Raw genomic sequence first — 18,149 nt, 5'->3', positions numbered from 1 at the left:
TTATGCCTGACTGTGCAGTATATGACATAAACTACATATATCTAAAGAAGGATAATGTCATACTATTTAGAAAATCAATACACCTTCATAGGATAAAGACTATTTGGTACAATAGTTAATGAATGAGATTTTCCTGACGTGGGCTAAGAGGCCAACATTTGGGGGCTGGAGGCCTAGCAGGAGAGAGGCTAAGCCGAAAATACCCTCCACTGTCTCGCTGCAGTCCAAAAAGCAGCTGGATGTGGGTACCTTCCCCAGTTGGACTGACAGGCTCTCTGCTTCTCCAAGCGGTTTGTTTACAGCTGTGTCTAAAATAAACGTTGCCTTTTTTTTTTCGCTCCTGTTATTCCTGCGGAGCGAGTTGGATTCCTTTCTGACTCACGCATGATTAACTAACTTCCAGCTGCATTATCTTTATTGTTGTTGCCGATGCACAAGCCAGCGCTCAGCATGACTCGCGGATCCCAAGCTGCGCTGGCGAGGCTGCCACTTACAGAAAAGGATTTTTCCTGAGAGTTGGGGGGTTTGGGAATTTGTTTTTCCTCATTTCTTTATTTATTTAATAGACAGCACCTGCTTGCTTTCTCGGGGACCGGGGAAATAAAAACAAACAGCAACCGGTAGACGTGTCCCGACCCACCCCGTGAGGTGCTGCTGGCCGAGAGGCCGCGCCCGGCGGGCGGGCAGCGCCGAGGGGGTCCCGGCACACGGCGGGAGAGCAAGGTCCGGCAGTGCCTGCGAGGAAGCAGTTAATGCCGGGCACCAGGAAACGGGAAGGAAGAGGCTGAGCTCAGCAGGAGCCGCACAGCGGAAGCCCCCCCGGCCCCACTCCCTCAGGGCCGCAGCTGCCGCCGGACCGGGCGCACGTGCGGGCGCGGCGGCGCGCGGGCACGTGCGGGGCGGGCACGTGCGGCAGCAGCAGCAGCCGCCGGAGGGAGCGGAGAAGGGAGGGAAGCGGCGCTCCCGCCGCCCCGGGGCAGGGCGGCCGGGCTGCCGGATGGGGGCGGTTTTACCCGACCGTTCGCCCCTTACATAAGCCGGGAGCGAGTCCGCCCCCCATCCCTTCTGCTGTTCCCCCTTCCCCCTCCCGGGAGCCGCCCCCCTGCTGCAGCGATGTGACACGCCCCCTCTCCATCCCTTCCTCCCTCCCTCCCTTCCGTCGCCGTCCCCTCCCAGGAAGGAGCCGGAGTCGGCAGCGCCGCGGGCCCAGCATGGAGTAGGGCGGCCCGGGGCTGGCGGCGCCGCGCGGGCATGGAACTGGGCCCGGGGCCCTGCGCGCTGCCCCCCGCCGCCGGGGCCAGGGCGGCGGCGGGGGGACCCTGCGCCGAGATGCTGCAGGTGGCGGAGGAGGCCTTCCGCGGCGGCAACTTCGAGCTGGCGGCCGAGATCTACGGCTCGGAGCTGGCGGGGCTGCCGCAGCCCGAGCGGGGCCTGTGCCTCCGCCGCGCCGATGCTCTGGCCAGGGCCGGCCGCATGGCCGAGGCGCTGGACGCCTACGGCGCGGCGGCGCGGCTGGCGCGGCTGCGGCCCGAGGAGCTGCGGGAGCTGGCGGAGAGCGTCGCCCTCAGCATCCGCGACAAGGAGCTGCGCCTGCCGCCCTGGGGGAGCGACGCGGCCGGCGGCGGGGCGGAGGGTGAGGGTCTGGGCGACCCGGCGTGCTGCCGCCCCCCTGAGCTGTTCGCCTGCCCGCTGTGCCGGCGGCTGCTGTGCGAGCCGGTGACTCTGCACTGCGGGCACACCCACTGCCGCCGCTGCGCCGAGCCCGGTGACTGCGGCCGCTGCCACCGCCCGCGCCGCTCCGCCGAGCCGACCCCCGCCGCCGCCGCGCCGCCGCCGCCTGCCGCCGCCCGCCCGCGGGTCAACGTGGTGCTGGGCAACCTGCTGCACAAGTGGTTCGGCGCCGAGAGCCGGGCGCGGCGCCTCCGCGCCGAGGGCGACGCGCTGCGGGAGCGCCAGGAGCTGCCGGCCGCCCTGGAGAAGTACAACCAGGCCCTGGAGATGGGTGAGTGGCACCGGCGGGGGGGAGGAGGGGGAGGGGGCGAGGCAGGGGCAGCGCTGACCTCGGCTCCCGCAGCCGTGCGGGGAGGGGATTTGCGGTGAAAGGTGGGAGAAGGCACCTGGGGGGTGTGGAGGTTACAAGCAGGAATCCTGCCAGCGGGTCTCCTCTCACCCGCCTCCTCCCAGCGAATGGCTATTTTTGTTCCACTGGTATTTCTGTCCTTGCTCTCAAGGTGCCTGGTGTTTAGCTGCTCGTTGCTGGTGACTCATTATGCAGTATTTCTAGAAAACCCGCTTTTCTATTTATGGGGAAGCCATCATTAAGTGCAGGATACGCAGTAGTGGTCGTGTTGAGCCCCACCGCGGCTTCATGGAAGAAATGAGTGTGTGGATCGGATTCATTCACCTACGTGCAGCTGCACCTTCAGCAAGACAGAGTCTTTGAAAACACCTAATGAGGTATCAGTAGGCGTAAAGGCTCAGAAAATTTCCTTTATCTTACACTGCTCAAAATACTTAAGATAAATCTGCGTTTTGCCTCGAGGAGATGGTCCGCCCATGTTTTGAGCGTAGCCTCTTTGTTGGCACGAAGGATTTCTGCGTGCAGTGTTCTCTGAGGAGCTTGGCTTTAAATAAAAATGGCACTGTCTGCCTTCCTTCTCTGCCAAACCGATGGCAGCCTTAGTTTATCAAAACTGGGTTGTTTTCAGGCTGTGCGCCGAGTAGTAGGTGGATCCTGTTCGCTCGGTTGTAGCCGTGTAGTAGTGGTTGTGTGCGTGCGTGCGCCCGGCTTGTTTGCCCTGCGAGCGCAGGGGGTGGTACAACACCGTGAATATCTGAAGCGCCTGGAGAGAGGCGTGGAGCTGGGGAGAGCCGGTATCTCGACAAATCCCCCGGGATCTGCCACTCCTCTGGTCTGCGCGTGATGGATGTCCGATTTAATCGAGGAGGAGGGGAGCAGAAAGCCTCCATCATGTTAACAGAGGCGAAATCCTGCGGGTAAATATCTTCGAAAGACATGTGTAGAAAAAAAAATGTGTTTCCTCTGTGAATGAGCTTCTTCCCTGCATTGAGTAAAATTGCTTTCTTTGTTCCTAGTTGTTACATAAATGGCTCTGGTTTGGTGGTTTTTTTTTTCTTAATTTATTTTGTCGTGTAGAGAAACACACTCTTTTGCTAGTCGTTGACTCACTCTTTTTTTACGGCGGTTGCATGATAGGCATTGAAGATGAAAGAGTTTGAGATGGGATAGTGTGGCATACTATCACCTCACAGCTGATGCCGGCTGCAGAAACCATTACTTCTGCTGTTTCTTCCACTGCTGCAGCTAGATGTGCAAGTTTTCAGTCCTAGCCGAGTGTCCCTGTAAAACTATTACGCGGTTTAGCTGAAGTAATAATCTATTAAAGTAGGGCAGGACGGAGAGTCCAAGAAGGAAGGTGAAGCAGAGGGAGGGGAGAGGCTTTATATAGGTCACTGGTGGTTACAGTGAGTTTTCAGTAGTGGAGCCTCCTGATATTTTGAGTTCAGGGCCCTATGCAGGGGAAAGTAGCCTCTCATCAACTAAATAAGTGTTTGAAGTGGTTTTTAAAGAACTAGTTCTCACTGTTGCCTGTGCTTTTTGCTGTGTCTGCATGGGGGTGAAAGTAGAGGGAAGATTGTAGTGTGCTGCTGGTGCTCTCACACAGCATGTCCTTCCCCTTCCTGTCCCTGGAGCACAGTCTCCAGCTATGGCTGCTATGCATCAGGATCTCAAGATAACTCCTTTGCAGTGTCCTTATTTCTGTCTTCTGTGATTTCCCAAGCATGCTAGGAATCTGTTCAGAAAGTCCTCACTCTGTCAGTGGCACTGAAATTGCTTAATAAGACTTTTTAAAAATAAAATAATAGTAGATATCTTGCTAGCTTTTGAAATCCAAAACTCACAGGCTTACATGTTGTAACTTCCCGGTAGTGGATCCAAATTCCTGCTGCTGAAGGGCAGCCCGCCTGCCAGCTCTTCACCTTTTTTGATGTTTTGTGTGTGCCTATGCCATTTCTCACAGGCTAAACTGCTGTATGAGCCTCATGTTCTGAAATTCTTCCCACATATTCATCAGGTACTGATTTTTGGCATGATGGAGTTGCCTTCTTGTTTTCTAGTCAAATATCAGGGTAAATAAGAAGGAAAAAAAAAGAAACACATGCCCTTTCAGTAGTTGTGTTAGCATATGGGCGACTTAAAATGCACACAACAACCCCAAGAATCACACCCTGTGCCTGAGAGTATTGTCCCAACGCTTCTTTGACTCTGTTAGGCTTGGGACCATGACTGCTTCCTTGGGGAGCCTATTCTAGTGCCTGACCACCCTTTGGGTGAAGAACCTTTTCCTAATATCCAGCCTAAACCTCTGACACTTCAGGCCATTCCTGTGGGTCCTGTCACTGGTCACTGCAGAGATCAGTGCCTGCCCCTCTGCTTCCCCTCATGAGGAAACTGTAGACCGTGATGAGATTTCCCCTCAGTCTCCTCTTCTCCAGGCTGAGCAGACTTCTAATGTGTGAGAAAATAACTGCTTTTTAAAACCTCCAAATGTTTATGTACTACTATTGAGTGTCAAGGGCCTGGGTGTCCTTAAAATTTCATTTTAGAGACTGAAGGCACACGAACACATTGATTATACAATTGTGGTATTAAGTTAGGTAAAACTCCAGGTTTCTTGGCAGGACACACAGTTCAGTTTTTTACTGGGGTTTTTTTGTGGAGTACTTTCTTGCTCCATCTGCAGCAACTGGCTTTGCGTGATGCAATAGTAAAGCAAGTTTTCCAGTTACCTATGACTTCTTTCATTCTGATTGTGATCTTCTCTCTTCTGGTTTGCATTTTAGTTCTTGCTTTGACTGTGACCTTCTGTCTTCCAATTTACATTTTAGTTCTTAGGGTGCTTCAGTTCTAAATACAAAAGACTCCTGTTATGTACACTTATTTCTGGTGTAATCTGGAATATCTACTAATTTCAGGTCTGGGAAGAGGTCTGTGTCCTTCAAGTTGTCAACTTTTTTCCAATTGAGCTAGTTAGTGTTACAAAAGCATACTCTTAACAAGTATGTTCCTCTTTTGTCCTTAGCTATCGGATCTGCACTATCACTGTTGCTCCCATGTGCTCTTGATAGTCTGCTATGGTTTCAGGTGTGGTTGCGTGGGGTTTTTTGTTCTTAAGAAAATCAGCTTTGCTATTTGATCCTTTTAGTCCTCGTGAGCTGCCCACAGCTTGGTGATCTATGCTTTATATGTTTTATACAAAGTTGCTGGCTTTTCTTTTGCTGCCACAGATGTTGGAATAGATCGCTCATTATTGAAAGGCATCTAATTACGACAGCTTCAAAGCAAACACATGTCAGGTTGCTTGAAAAGAAGCATTTGTTTCCAGCTGGATCACTTTTTGTGCCAAGCTTTATGCTGTTCAGCCATCATAATATCAAGTATTGTCCAAATATTGTTCTCCTGGCTGTTACCCCAGCTTTCTGAATTTCATTTGTGTGGGGATCAGAGGTGGGCTTCCTCTCTGACATCCCTTCTCTTTTAACTTGTCTTTTGATTATATGAACTATTAGGTCAGTTAAACTGAAATATATACATGTGCAGGATTAGTTTATTTGGATTTGGTGTTTTGGTTTTTGCGTTTGTTTTTGTTTTGTTTGGATTTGGAGCCTTTTTGTTTAGTAAGCGCTTTCTGCACCCTCTTTTCTCTCACTTGCTGCTCTCTGATGGAGATGCTCTCTGGAGGGCTTGTGCCTGGGAGGAGTACAGTTGTTTCTGTGTATCCAGGCATACAGATCCTTTAAGCTGTGTACCTGAAACTAAACAAAGTTAGATTTCAGATAAATTAATGTATTTTGAGGATGTCCTTTTGGTAGTGTGTTTTAGTTCTGTTTTTGTTTCTACAAAGCAGTTCCCAGTTACAGAGGTGGTAACAGGTGGCTATTGCTTCATAGGGAGTTTGTGAATAGAGCTTTTCCCAAGTACAGAGCTCTGAAGGAGACCAATCTCTCCTCAGGATGAGGGTGCACTTGTAAGCCAACACATATGCAGAGTGTCAGAGGGTTGGGATGGTAGTGGCTCATGTCTTCAGCCAGCATTTCTCTGTGCCCTTCTTTGTACTGAGAAAGCCTGTTAGCGTCCTGTGCCTTTCCTGTAAATAAGCCTGAAGATGTTTGCTCAGAGATACAAAACCCAGTGGTGTAGTCCTGTGGCTCCTGTTGCTGCTGCTGTTTTGTAGTAGTGCTGGTTCCTGGGTTGTATCTGCAGTTGGCAGTCTTGGGTGGTCTCTCAATCCTGAATGTAGAGCTGCAGCTCTGCTGGAAAGGGCTGTGTCCCTGCTGTGTCCACCTGACCCTAATCCAAAACAAGCTTCTTTTGGATGAAGGGGTGACTATGCCCTGGCTCCTGTGGTGTGATGAAGTAGCTGCTTGTTTGCCTGCTCTGTGCTGTGCAGTTGTGGCTGGCTCCCAACAGAGTGGCACACACTGTATCTGGACAGTGGTGTTCCAGGACACCCTGTTTCTGAATGAGATGTGTTGGCTCCAGTATGTAATTACCTGCTGCTGCAAAGTTTATCAAGGTTGAGAAGTTTATTGTTTCCAGAGAGCAGTGAGAGCTCAGCAAACCCTCAAAGTGGTTGTGTTTACTTTCTGATGTGATGGGCTCTTTCTGAGCAGAAATAGGTTTGTCCTAGGAGGGAGGATAGCTGATGCATGCAGCTGCTCAAATTGCCCAGCATTTTAATTCCACCCCGGCCAAGGGTTTCAGAATGAGCATGTAGGAAATAAAGCTCAGCTGTATCAGAGTTTTAAAACACAGTGAAAAATATATATATATATATGTAAAGGAGGCCTTTTCTTCTTAAGTCCTTTACGTGGATCTCTGTTTCCAGAGGATAAAGGATGGTGCAGGAAGGGCCAAGGAGAGAAGGCAAGTTTGTACCAGGCCCATAGTGTCAGAGGTAGCATGCTACAGGGCAAGCAAGGGAGATGCTTCTGCCTGGGCACTGGAGATGCTCCATCTCTAGTCTCCTGGGATGGAGAGCCGCACACTGAGCTCTAACCCACGAGGTGGTGTTTAGGGCATTTCTGGAAACAAAATATAGGAGCTTTCCTGAGCTTTGGTGGAAAGAGGAGAATCTGCCTTTCTTGGCCAGACCTTGGAGAAACCTCTCCCTTTTAATCCCAATGCATGTTCACCATAAATTGATCTGATCCAAAAGAAAGCTTAATGTGGCCAGACAGCACTAATTTATTTTGTGGTCAAGCAATTAATGGAAACTTATCTGATGCCTTCCAAATTCTCCCTGTGTAAGAATTGAATGAAGGGGTGGGGCAGGCCAAGAGGCAGTGGAAAATAGATATAAAGGGAGCTACAGACCTCCAGTGATTCAGGAGCAACAACTGTAGATTTTCCTGCTATGTAAATGCCAGGTTGTGGGGTTGCACTGCTTCCTGAAGAGCATGGATAGGTAAACTTCCAGCCATGCATTGTTAGAGTTGCACTGAGTGCTTACAGCCATGAGTAAAATAGGTATGGGCAAGCATTTTGCCATGCTTCAAAAATGACTTGCTCAGGCATTTTTTCTTCCAAGCCTGCTTCTGAGTTGTTTCAGATAATGGGGGAAAGGATGATGAGAATTTCTTGGTGGGCTGGTGGAACAGCCTCCTGGTGACTTCCTACTGCAGCCCTGAGAGGTGATGGATTTCTGTGTTAGTCATGGGTCAAGACCAGAAGAAGCAAAGAAGAGTCTATAAAGGGAAGCTGCTGAACTCTAATCTTTAGAGAGTTGTGCTTAAATTTTTACGGAGGTGACTGATGCCATAGTATACATTTTATTAATTCTGCTGTTTTCAAAGGTCTTGCACTCGTTAATGGTGCACTTGCACACCAAAGTCGCGTTGTTCAAAGAAAACTGCTAGAGAGCTTCCACATGTACCTATATTTGGATTATGTGTATTTAGTGCACTTTAGTGGTCTCTTATTTTGTACACCATTTCTAGAAGGTTGCTGATAAAAGATAAGGTCATTTATCTTTTTCTGATGTGGTAGAAAAGAGGCTGACCAAATTTTCCTTCCTCACAGGATCTTGGGTACACTTTCCAGTTTGCAGTAGTAAAGAAGTAAGTCTTTGATGCTGTACCCAGCCATTTAACAAAAACCACAAAAAAGCCGTGGTAGACAGCTGTCATGACTCCTGCAACAGCAAATGGTTCAGTCATTTTAATAATTTATCAGAAGAATATTTAATTTTGTAGCTCCTAAAGGAAGGTGACTATAGGAGAAGAATTAGAGGTAGTGTTTCTGAAATAGTAGATGCTTGCTGCTTAGAGGATTTGTGCTAAAAGAGGAACTTTCCTATCCCTCTGTAAAATCATGTCTTGGAATCCACTTAAAGTGTGTCTTCAAAACTCGTTAGTTCTGTTTTACATGGACAGAAAAATGTGTAAAAGTAGGAGTCAAGGTTACCAATTGACTGTTGCAGTAATCCTAGTGTTATTTTTAAACTTAAAATATTTTGCAGAGTTCTGTCCCATAGCTGCCCCTCCTCTTTTACTGAAATAGTGCTTGAAAAATAGTAGTAAATACTTCATATATGACACAACTGGAAATGTGTCAAGTCCTTTGGAGCAGAAGCTCGTGTTACTCTCGGTTTGTACGGAGCTTGAGGTTGACTGCTGAGATCCTGTAGTTGGATCTCTGGAAGTTTTTGGCTGCTTCCAGGGGATCTGCTGAAGACAGAGGCACTACAGGACTGCAAGGCCACATCCAAGGTGGTCAGGAGGCTTATACATCACTGGCAAAGGGAAGGAGGCATCATACTGTACTATAGACAGTCTTTGTCTGTGTCGTTTTGTGTTTGTTTTTTTTTTTAAGTAATTACATTGTTGATGTAACTTACTGTATCTTAAGTGGTATATAACTGTATTTTCCCTTCCCCCTTCATGTATGCAACCCAGATGTAACTTCCTATTAATAATTGAACTATTTCAGCAATCCTAGAGAGTGAACTATACATACATATCAGAAAGTCTGAAGAATTTTTGAAGTCTCTTCAAACAGCATACTCTGTTTTTTTTTTTTCTCTTTGATGAAGCATAACAGAATGTCTTGTTTCTGGTAGAAGACATTTATAGAACTGATTTGTGCTTCCTTCTCTCAAAATTATTAGGGTATTGTGGTACTCTCTCTTTTCCACAAGTGTGTTACATGATCAGCTCCGTTTGAGGACAGAAGCAGTAAGGTAGGCACTGAGAAACAAGAAGGCCCTTTTTGCAAAAGCCAGAGATTCTGAAACAAGCTTTAACTGGAAAAAGCAAAGGTTATAAAGACCTGAAAAGTAACTGGTAGAAATGGTTGCTTATGTACTAATTGTGTCAAAGAAAGCTAGTAGATTATCACTGTTAAAGTCATTTTATGATAGAATATCTGTCTGTAAATTGATCTTGTTAAACTGTGATCATGGGAGACCTACTTTGCTGGTCCTGCCTGTCTGGAAGCACAGTGTGTCTTTGGAGTCTCCTTGCAATCACAGGTTCACATGCACCTAGCATAGTTCCCTGTTTCTGGGGGGGGTCAGGAATTTTCTTTGGGTGTTTTTGAGATCTGGCAAGGGGGTTGACCTCATGAGGTGTTTTGTTTTGGTTTTGGATCTTGCTCGTTATTTCTTACTTCAGTCCATAGGTATCTTGATTGGAACAGTTTCTGTACCTGCTGTTTGAGATAATAGTTCCATTCTGACTGAGGCTTTGGTCGGAAACCTTTCCCAACCTTGAACTAAATGCTGAGTGAACTAGTAAGCATCGAAAATGAGTCACATTTGTGTACTTACTGTTTTTATTATGCCAGTACCAAGTGGCCACAGATGGACTTGGGGTACATCATGTGAAGCTGTGCCCAAATGTCCAAAGGGTAGAGTGGGAACTGGAAATACAGGGAGGGGGTGTTATTTCATGCTATCTTATCTGAAAAGAGTAGCATGCATCTAGCAGAGTGTTGAAACATTAGAACTTGGATAGGAGGGAGCAATGATCTAATGCATTACATTTAGCTATATGCTGGGACATTCTTGAAATCAGGACTTCTGCTGCTGCTGCACTTCATTTTTTAATTGGTTTGGGAAGAAGGTTATCATTGGCTTTGCAGAAATGTAGACTAAACTGTAGGTTAATGTAGGTCTGGCATGCTTCTGCCTCATGAGGCTGGAGGTACAACACAAAATCAAGGGTACAAAGCTAGTTGCATTGTCTCTGTAGCAGCTCTTCTTCTAGGTAGCATATAATTTCCATTACAGTGTTTCTCCCGAGTAATGATGGGAATAGTTGATTAGCTGTGCTTAGTGGTAATGACAGTCCAGCTTTAAATAACATAGCTGAGGACTTACTGAGCCTGAAATAAAACTGCTGGGAATCTACAGCATTTTGTTCAGCACACAGAAAGATCTGTGTTCTTCAGCCTGGGCTTTTGAACAGCAAAATACAGAGGCCAGGAGAGAAGTTAGTTCAATCTTAAAATTATATCTTCCTAAAAATAATCTAGCTCATCTATTGCCAGTGCCTTTTCTTTGAGTCAGAGTAATAATACAAGGGAGTTACTTTGTCTCCTGTGCCCCAGACCACCGAGCACATGGGTAAGCCTACTGCAGGGCAAAGCAGCAAGTGGGTTGATGTCCTCTGTCTTTGGGTGGGAGGGCAAGAGGAGAGCATTGCCACTTCAGTTCTGCTAATTAAGTGGTGACTGCAGTTTAAAAAGGCCTGCTCTCCTCTTTCATTTTGGTGTGCTGTGTGCTTAGGTTGGCTGCAGAGGTGAAATCCCAGTCAGGCATAGACCAGCTCTGTAGTTGCATAGTGCAGATGAGTTATACTGGGGCTTTCTGGTGGTGTCTGAATCAGCTTTCCCATGGAGTAACAGGAGAGAAAACTTCGACTTGGGGTGGCTTTTTTAAATTCATAATGGGCACTTCTGAAGGAGGAAAGACATGAAGAATTCTTCATATCTGCATGAAGGTAAAGAAATTAAAATATTTTGAAGTAGAGCTTGATGGGATATACATTGCCTCCTCTGATAGAGTCTGTTTTATTGCACTGGTTGTGGGTTGTAGGCAGTGTGAGTGTGGATGAGGGAGGAGGCCTTTGCATGCACAAACCAGCTGCTGCCTAGTGTCAGAGTCTCCAAGCAGAGAATGGTGGTGCCCTGTGCTCCATGTCCTTATTGCAGCCTCTTTCAGGAGCCCCTAAGGTCGTACACTGCTGTCTGCCAGTGTTGGTCATCCGGTGGAAATGGGTTTTATATTTGCTTGCAGAGTACTGTCTGCAAGTGCCTGCTTTAATTACAGTGGAAAGATGCTTGGTTGCAGAAGTGGACTTAGAGAGGAAAAGGCATCTTTTATTGCATCCTCTGTGCACTAAAAGCTCTTGCACATTTCCTGTGGGGTCTTTGGTTACTTCACTTCCTGAAGACTGCCAGTGATGTAAATGCAAGGAGGAAAAGCCATGATATTCAGAAAATACATAGGTTTTTTTAAAATCCAGTTGCTAATTCAATTAAGGTGGTGTGGCAGTTTGAGCCACGTTAGAAATCTAAAATCCAATTTTCAGGCTTCCCCCACCCCTTCCCACAATTATCCTGACACCGGAGAGAAACTTTCAGGCCAGAGGCTTCTGTAGGGGAAAGGGGAAGTATATACATTTATTTACAGAAATAAATACTATACAAACTAAAGACAACTATGTATATGTTACATCTCTCTCAATCAGTCCTTTCAAGCCCCTCCATTAAGTTTAGTCCAGGAAAGAGCCTTTTCAAGGCTGGAAAGTAACCAGTCCCTCTGTGGGAGTGTTCTGGGCCTGAACGCTCCCCCCTCACCAAGTTCCAGTTGTTTTGTTGTGGTCTCTCCTCCTCATGAAGTCTGAGAAGATAGCTTTGAGTCCTTGCTCTCCTGCCGCCGTGTGATCTCTCTTCTCTCATACTTCGGTTCATAGGCTGCTGCAGTGTAGTTCTGCTTATCAAGCATCCACGTCCTGGCATGTGGATTTCTCTTCGGGTTTTCGGTTGTCCTGCGTGGCAGAGACATCCTCCGGGCCCCTTTCTCTCTCTCTGGGGAGGGGGTCCGTCTCCAATTTCGCTTGGGACTCTTCTCCTGAGCGCCGGGCCTACCTCCACGGCCTGTCCACTTGGCTCAGCTTCAATGCTGAGCCTCTCCTCCACTTTCCAGCGGAGGGAAAGGAAAAGCCCCCCTCCACAGCTTAGCTGTAGAAAAGGAGGGGGGAGAAGGCTTGGCTACAAAAACTTGCCTCTCTCCTCTTACCTCAGGTCAGGTTCAGGTGCTGTGAGTCTCTTCCCTCACTGCACACACTCAAAATGCTGCCTCTAACTCTGCTCTGGCCTAGGCAGAGCTGGGGGGCCGCAGGGCTCCCCTCTTCCCTCCGGAGGGGGAAGAAGGAGCCCAGCCACCCCCCGGCCTTCCACACCTACACGCAGCAGACACCAACAGCAGAAGTGCCAACAGTTTCCAGTGGGCTGTGTATATATGATTTTGAGCAGAAGCGAAACAACATGAGTGGTGATTGGCTTTTCAGGGAACACTGCCCTGGCACCCAGTCACATCTGAGTCCCCCTCTTCTCGAGGGGGGGCCAATCTCAAACCATGACAGGTGGACTGATTATTGAGAAAACATGGTCTTGCTGATGTGGTCATCTTCATTGTCCCCCTTAATCAGGTTTGGGAAGCTGATCCTGGTTTTCATCTTCACTGTGAAATAAAGTTTTATTTGAATGTCTTTACTGCTTCTGTTAATTCTGTCAAATGTGGCCCTTTCTCTGTGCCACCCTCACCCTCTACCAAATAACCCTGTGCATCCAGTTTTTGTGTGCGTACTTGTCATGCTTCCATAAAGTTTGGAGGAGAAAAACTAGTTTCTGTTCAGTTAATTACTAAACCTTGCTAATGTCTCACTGAAATGAAAATATATGTTTCCTATTATTTTCCAAGCTTATGAAAGGGCTTTCAATACTGAGTTGTTCAGAACTGAATGCATAACGTAACAGAGCAAGCCAGATTTCTTTATCTCTCTAGGGCAGAAGTTTCTTCAAAATGTGGGAAAAATTTCCCCTGAAGTACTGTGCAGACTTACTCTTATAAGCAAGACTGAAAGGTGTTTGTGATGACACTGTTTCAGTTCTGTTCATGCCTTCAGGAAATACACTTAGGATTGAAATAGGTTTGAACGAGATGTGATTTTCTAGGAAGAAATGTCAGATAAGGAGGATTAGGGAGTTCTAGTAACTTTAAGCTTGTTCTTTCTCTGCTGAGTTCGTGGAAGAAATCTCAGTGGTAGTTTATTACAATAAAACTTCTATTATCATCTCCAGTCAGTTGGGCAAAATTCTCTTAATTGCTCTAATTCCCTTCCTGGCCCAAGGAGATTTGGGGGAGCCATGTTCTCCTGCCAGCTTCTTGAACTCAACAGCATAATTTTTTTAAAAACTTGAATGCTTGGGCATATCTGTAAAAGTAATTTTGAGTGTTAGCTTCTGAATAAGTAAAAGCACAATGCAAAACAAACGTCTGGAGATGAGCACAAAGGTGGTATGAGTGGAAAGTTAACCATTTTGGAGAAATCCAAGCTGACAACCACACTTCGGGCAGGCAATATTTGACGGTCCAAAGGAAATTTCAGGAGGCAAAGACCCACTCAGCTCCCTCGGCTCTGGGCCCTACATGGGCCAGTTTTGTCTGGTGCAGTGGCATTATGGCTGGGAGGCTGAGAGGGAGGGAGGGAGAAGCGTGGGAAGGCTCCCAGGACCTGTGGCTCAGAGGAAGTCTTTGTGTCCCAGCTGCCTGGAGCCGCAGATCCTGGGAGCCTCAGCAGTGCATCCCTGATGCTGACAAGGACATAAATTTTGCTGTGCAGCTGCAGACTCCCAGAAGGAGTTTGATTCAGGAAATGCCATCTGTTGGTATTTTGGAAACAGTAACATTTTCTATGCTTTTCTTTTTTAATTTGGCCTGAAATAATAAATTGTTTCATAAAAAAAAAAAAAAATCTTTTTTCCCCCTCCTTTACCTCCTGAAGAAAGAGTGGGTGCATTATTTTAAAACAAACTTGGCTATTGTGCAATTTTTTGATTTGTGTTTATTTGTTGTGTGATTTTTTGTTTTGTTTTGTTTTTTTTACCAAATAAACTTGACAGTTGTTATAGTATAGAATCATAGAATGTTATGGGTTGGAAGGGACCTTAAAGATCATTCAGTCCCAACGCCCTCCTGCCGTGGGCTAGGATACCTCCCATTAGACCAGGTTGCTCAAGGCATTTTCCAACCTGGCCTTGAATACTGGCATACTTATATACTGGCATCTAGCAGTGTTCACAAACTCTGTATGTCCTCAAGCCCTCTCTGTCCACCTTCTGTGACAGATTATAATCACCACAATCCTTGCTGTGGTGTACACTTCCACATGTACCCTAAGTTGGAGCCAGCCAGCTGCTGCCACACTTCCACTGACAAAGAACATGAGGTTTCAGTCCATCTAGCGTTGCCCTGACCAGTTGTGGACCCCCCAAAGATCTTCCCAGAACAGTCGTGCTGACAGCAGGAGGCTGGGAATGAGGGATGCATGGATTGGGTGCAGAGCCGACAAGATTTCAGGCTGCACTACCCGCTCTGGGAGTGGGGGAGCCTGAATGGAGGTGGCTGGGCACTGCTCCAGCTATGGCATCTTGTCTAGATGCTTCATTTTAGAAGACCTGTTATACTGTAGTCTCATAAATACTGCTCTCTTCAGCGATGCTGTTTGGTTTGTTGGGGTTTTTTATCCTTTCTCTCAGTTAATTCAACATTCCTTGCCAGTTACCAATTACTCCTTAAGATAGGCCACAGCTTGCACTTTCTGACTGAGTCTCAGTGAACAAGAGGTACAAGCTCTGAATACACACATAGCTTTTCTGGTTTGCCTCGGGGTGGTTCTCTTTTTTTCTTTTTCAGTAGCTTGTTTCCTTTCATATTGTGAGACCCTTTGAACTTTGCTTCTGGAGGACCTGCAGCCTTTGCTACACTGTTGTGCTATGTGATGGCTTTCTTTTGCTTAGAAGTTCTGCAGCAGAGACAAGATCCTGAAAAAGAGCGGATGAAGCTGGGTCTGCTGAATGTATGAACTGTGTTGAATAGTGTGCAGGGAAGCATCAGCGTGCTCAAAACGTGTGGTAGTAAACAGAAGCAGGAAGCTGATTTGCCTTGCCCCTTAATCTCCCACTACTTCCTTTCCCTATGGTGCCAGAAAATGCCCCACCCAGGGCCCTGTCTGCCTGCTGAGGTGCCTACCTCTGCTTGCTGCCCTTATCCCCCTCAGCATACTCTTCACACAGGTACCATACAGCAGATAAAATGATGGCTTTACACAAGTAAAGTAAGACGCACTGTTCGAATGTAGCCAAGTTAAATAATTTCCTATTTGAGTATCTGTTAAAAGAAACAAAAAATTTGCTTCTGAAGATCTTCGGTTAGTTACTTTCAATTGCATTCAATTTGTAGTCTTTAAGAATTATGAGCTAGAAATGTGGATTACTGCAGAAGCCTGCAAATGTAATAGTTAAAAAAACCCTAGCAAACCAAGACAAAACCAACCAAACAAAAAACCACGCAGAACCCCAGTTTGAACTAGCTTTTGCAGACCTCCTTATTATAAGTGTTTTCTCTAGCTGTCACCATCTGAGACCAGTGGAGCAGCATCACCCCTGATACATCATTCTGCAGTTAGTATATCTGGTGTCAGTCCATGCTACAGCCAAAAAAGGCAGCAGCACTCCTTGCTGTTACTTTCCTTCTCATCCCTTGTCCTGGCACTCATATTTGTGTGGCTGTGCAGTGAACTAGCTAAGGGGAAACTGATCCTCTTAAACCTTTTTATTGTTTTTATTGAATTAGCATTTGGTCAGTTGATTCTTTGCTCTGGTTCTCAGTGCAACCATGCGAGCCTGGTTTGCTGCACAAGTGGTAGCACCAGCACAAGGGAGGGGAGGAGGGGGGAGAGGGATGTGATATTGGGCCATCTATCCTGGTAGGTGCTTGAACTTAATGAGTGGTGACACCTGCAGCAGTTGTGCTTACTCTCTGTCCATGCACACGTGTGCATGTGCCCAGGCTTTGTATTGGCAATGTGGTCTTATTGAGCACGTGTTTAGGATGCTCTGGCTGAATTGAGATGCAAACGGTGAAGCAAAGCAGGCTTGAGAGAGCAGGAAAGGTATGGAGAGAGAAACACTGAGTGAGGACATTCAAAAGGTGACATTTAATGGAAAAGTCTTGAGAGAGCTAGCTTGGAGGTGAAGTTTAAAATTTGTAAAAATGCGATACCATCTCTCAACACCTTGGAGCCTTTATAAAGTTTATTACTAGTTCTGACAGTTTTAACCAGCTCACATTTTGGTAAGAGTTACTGTACTTAGCTGCCAGCAGCCAGCTTCCAGCCCTCTGGAGGCCTTTCCCAACACATGAAGGTCAAGAGTGACCAGGAGTAAGTCTCCTATAAATTTGATTTCCTAAGATGAGATAACTGTTTTAGTGGACAAAAGCTGAGCGTTGTTTGGGACTTAGCGTGTGTTTTGCAAGGCTGCTACCTCAGCCTGCTGCAATGTCCTTCTTGCCAAGCTGGGGACGTAGTGGCGGGGAGGTGGAGAATCGACTGGACCATCAGAGGCATGAGGTGGTGTCTCGTGGCTTCAGAGCTGCTGGACGACCAGTGGCATTGCTCAGATGTTGATAATGGGGTTGGCAAAGCTCAGCACCTTATTAACAACCTCCATCAGCAGCCAAGAGTGCGCTGTCAGTGAGTTTGTCCATGCCACCAAGCTGGAGGGCAGGGCTGCCATTCAGACCAACAACCTGGGGCATGGGCTGGCCAGCCTTGCCTATTGCAAACACAGGTGAACGTGAGACAGAATAACCCTGTCCAACAGGACGGGCTGGGCTAGACAGCAGATCTGCAGAAAAGAGCTGGAGGTCCTGGTGGACCAGCTGAATGCAGATTAGCCAGGTTTTTTTTGTGATTCTATGAAATTTTATGCTGGAGGAAGATTTCCAGCTTAAAATGTGTTCTAGAGACCTGAGCAAAGAACAAAATAATAATGCTTGAGAAGTTCATAATCCATACAAACTGAATGATTCATGAATTTGTGGATACTGAAGCAAGGTGTGTGATCATGAAAGGTTTGCCTGCCCCGAGGAAGGCAAGTGAATATGAAGTGTGAAGGCTGCATGCATTTTTCTTAATGAATGGCTTCCAGGAACGTTTTAGCTGAAGTCCTGCATTTGTGATTTCTTTCAAGTCCTTCACTGGTGATTTCTCACTGAGGGGAGAAACACTTGAAGAGTGTTTGAGAGAAACACTTTTTGCTTTCTGAAATGTCCTGTAAGCAAGTGAGGGAAAGAGCAGATGGCATCCTGTATGTGAATATGAACGCTGTCTTGCTAGATGAAACACAGAGGTTGCTTCCAGGCTGAGAGGAATATATTTTGATAAGGAAAGAATGAAGGAATTGACCTTTCTTTCCTTTACAGGAGAGTATAAATGTAATCGTTGTGCAGTAATGCTTTTTAAGTTACTGTGGCTGGATATAAGGTTACTGTATTTAGCATGTCCTAGTGCTTCCTTTAATGAAATTCCGTGCAATCATTTTTGTTTTCCAGCTCCTTGCAAGTGTTCACTAATAGCACAGCGGGCAGAACTCTGTACGTTGATGAAAAACTACCAGCAAGCTCTTCACGACGCAGATGTCCTGTGCCGAAACAAACCCCACTGGCCTGCGGTACGGTGTTTGCATGCTGTAAAGAACAAAATGAAAACTCCTTTTTCTTGGGCTTTTCTCTGTGCTGGGGACAGCGTGGCTGCTGAGGGTGTTGTTGGAAAAACACTGTGGCATTAAGAGGGCTGAAAATGTCTATTGGTATGCCAATTTTTCATAGGACAAGTCTGGAAGGTCCTTAGCATCTCTCCAGCTGGTGGTATTTTGGTAGTGGGCAGGCAGTGATGTGGTTTTGTTTGTGCTGGCACCTGTTATCTGTTACAGGTAGTGCTGCAGCTTGGAAGCAGAATTGGGTCTATAAGGCACCAGCAGCCCAGGATGGCCCTGC

At 46.9% G+C, this 18,149-nt stretch overlaps 1 protein-coding gene across 3 annotated transcripts in view; it reads left to right on the top strand.

Moving 5' to 3' along the window:
- Positions 1-966: 966 nt before the first annotated feature.
- LONRF2 (LON peptidase N-terminal domain and ring finger 2) overlaps positions 967-18,149 on the top strand; it is a 36,785-nt gene continuing 19,602 nt past the window's right edge. Inside the window, exons 1-2 of one of the 3 annotated variants that reach the window (XR_003532873.1) lie at positions 967-2,002; positions 17,706-17,824. Coding sequence is in view for 2 of the 3 variants with exons in the window: in XM_027674909.1 (XP_027530710.1) it covers positions 1,252-2,002; positions 17,706-17,824 (870 nt within the window). In the remaining variant the exon portion in view is untranslated. The remainder of the gene's footprint in view (positions 2,003-17,705; positions 17,825-18,149) is intronic. The other 2 variants (XM_027674909.1, XM_027674910.1) reach the window with 2 other exon arrangements.

Source organism: Neopelma chrysocephalum, unplaced genomic scaffold (assembly GCF_003984885.1).
Source record: "Neopelma chrysocephalum unplaced genomic scaffold, ASM398488v2 Primary Assembly neopelma1_25, whole genome shotgun sequence".
Taxonomy (NCBI): domain Eukaryota; kingdom Metazoa; phylum Chordata; class Aves; order Passeriformes; family Pipridae; genus Neopelma; species Neopelma chrysocephalum.
The sequence above is the reverse complement of the archived record's forward strand: the minus strand, read 5'-3'. Positions and strand labels throughout refer to the sequence as shown.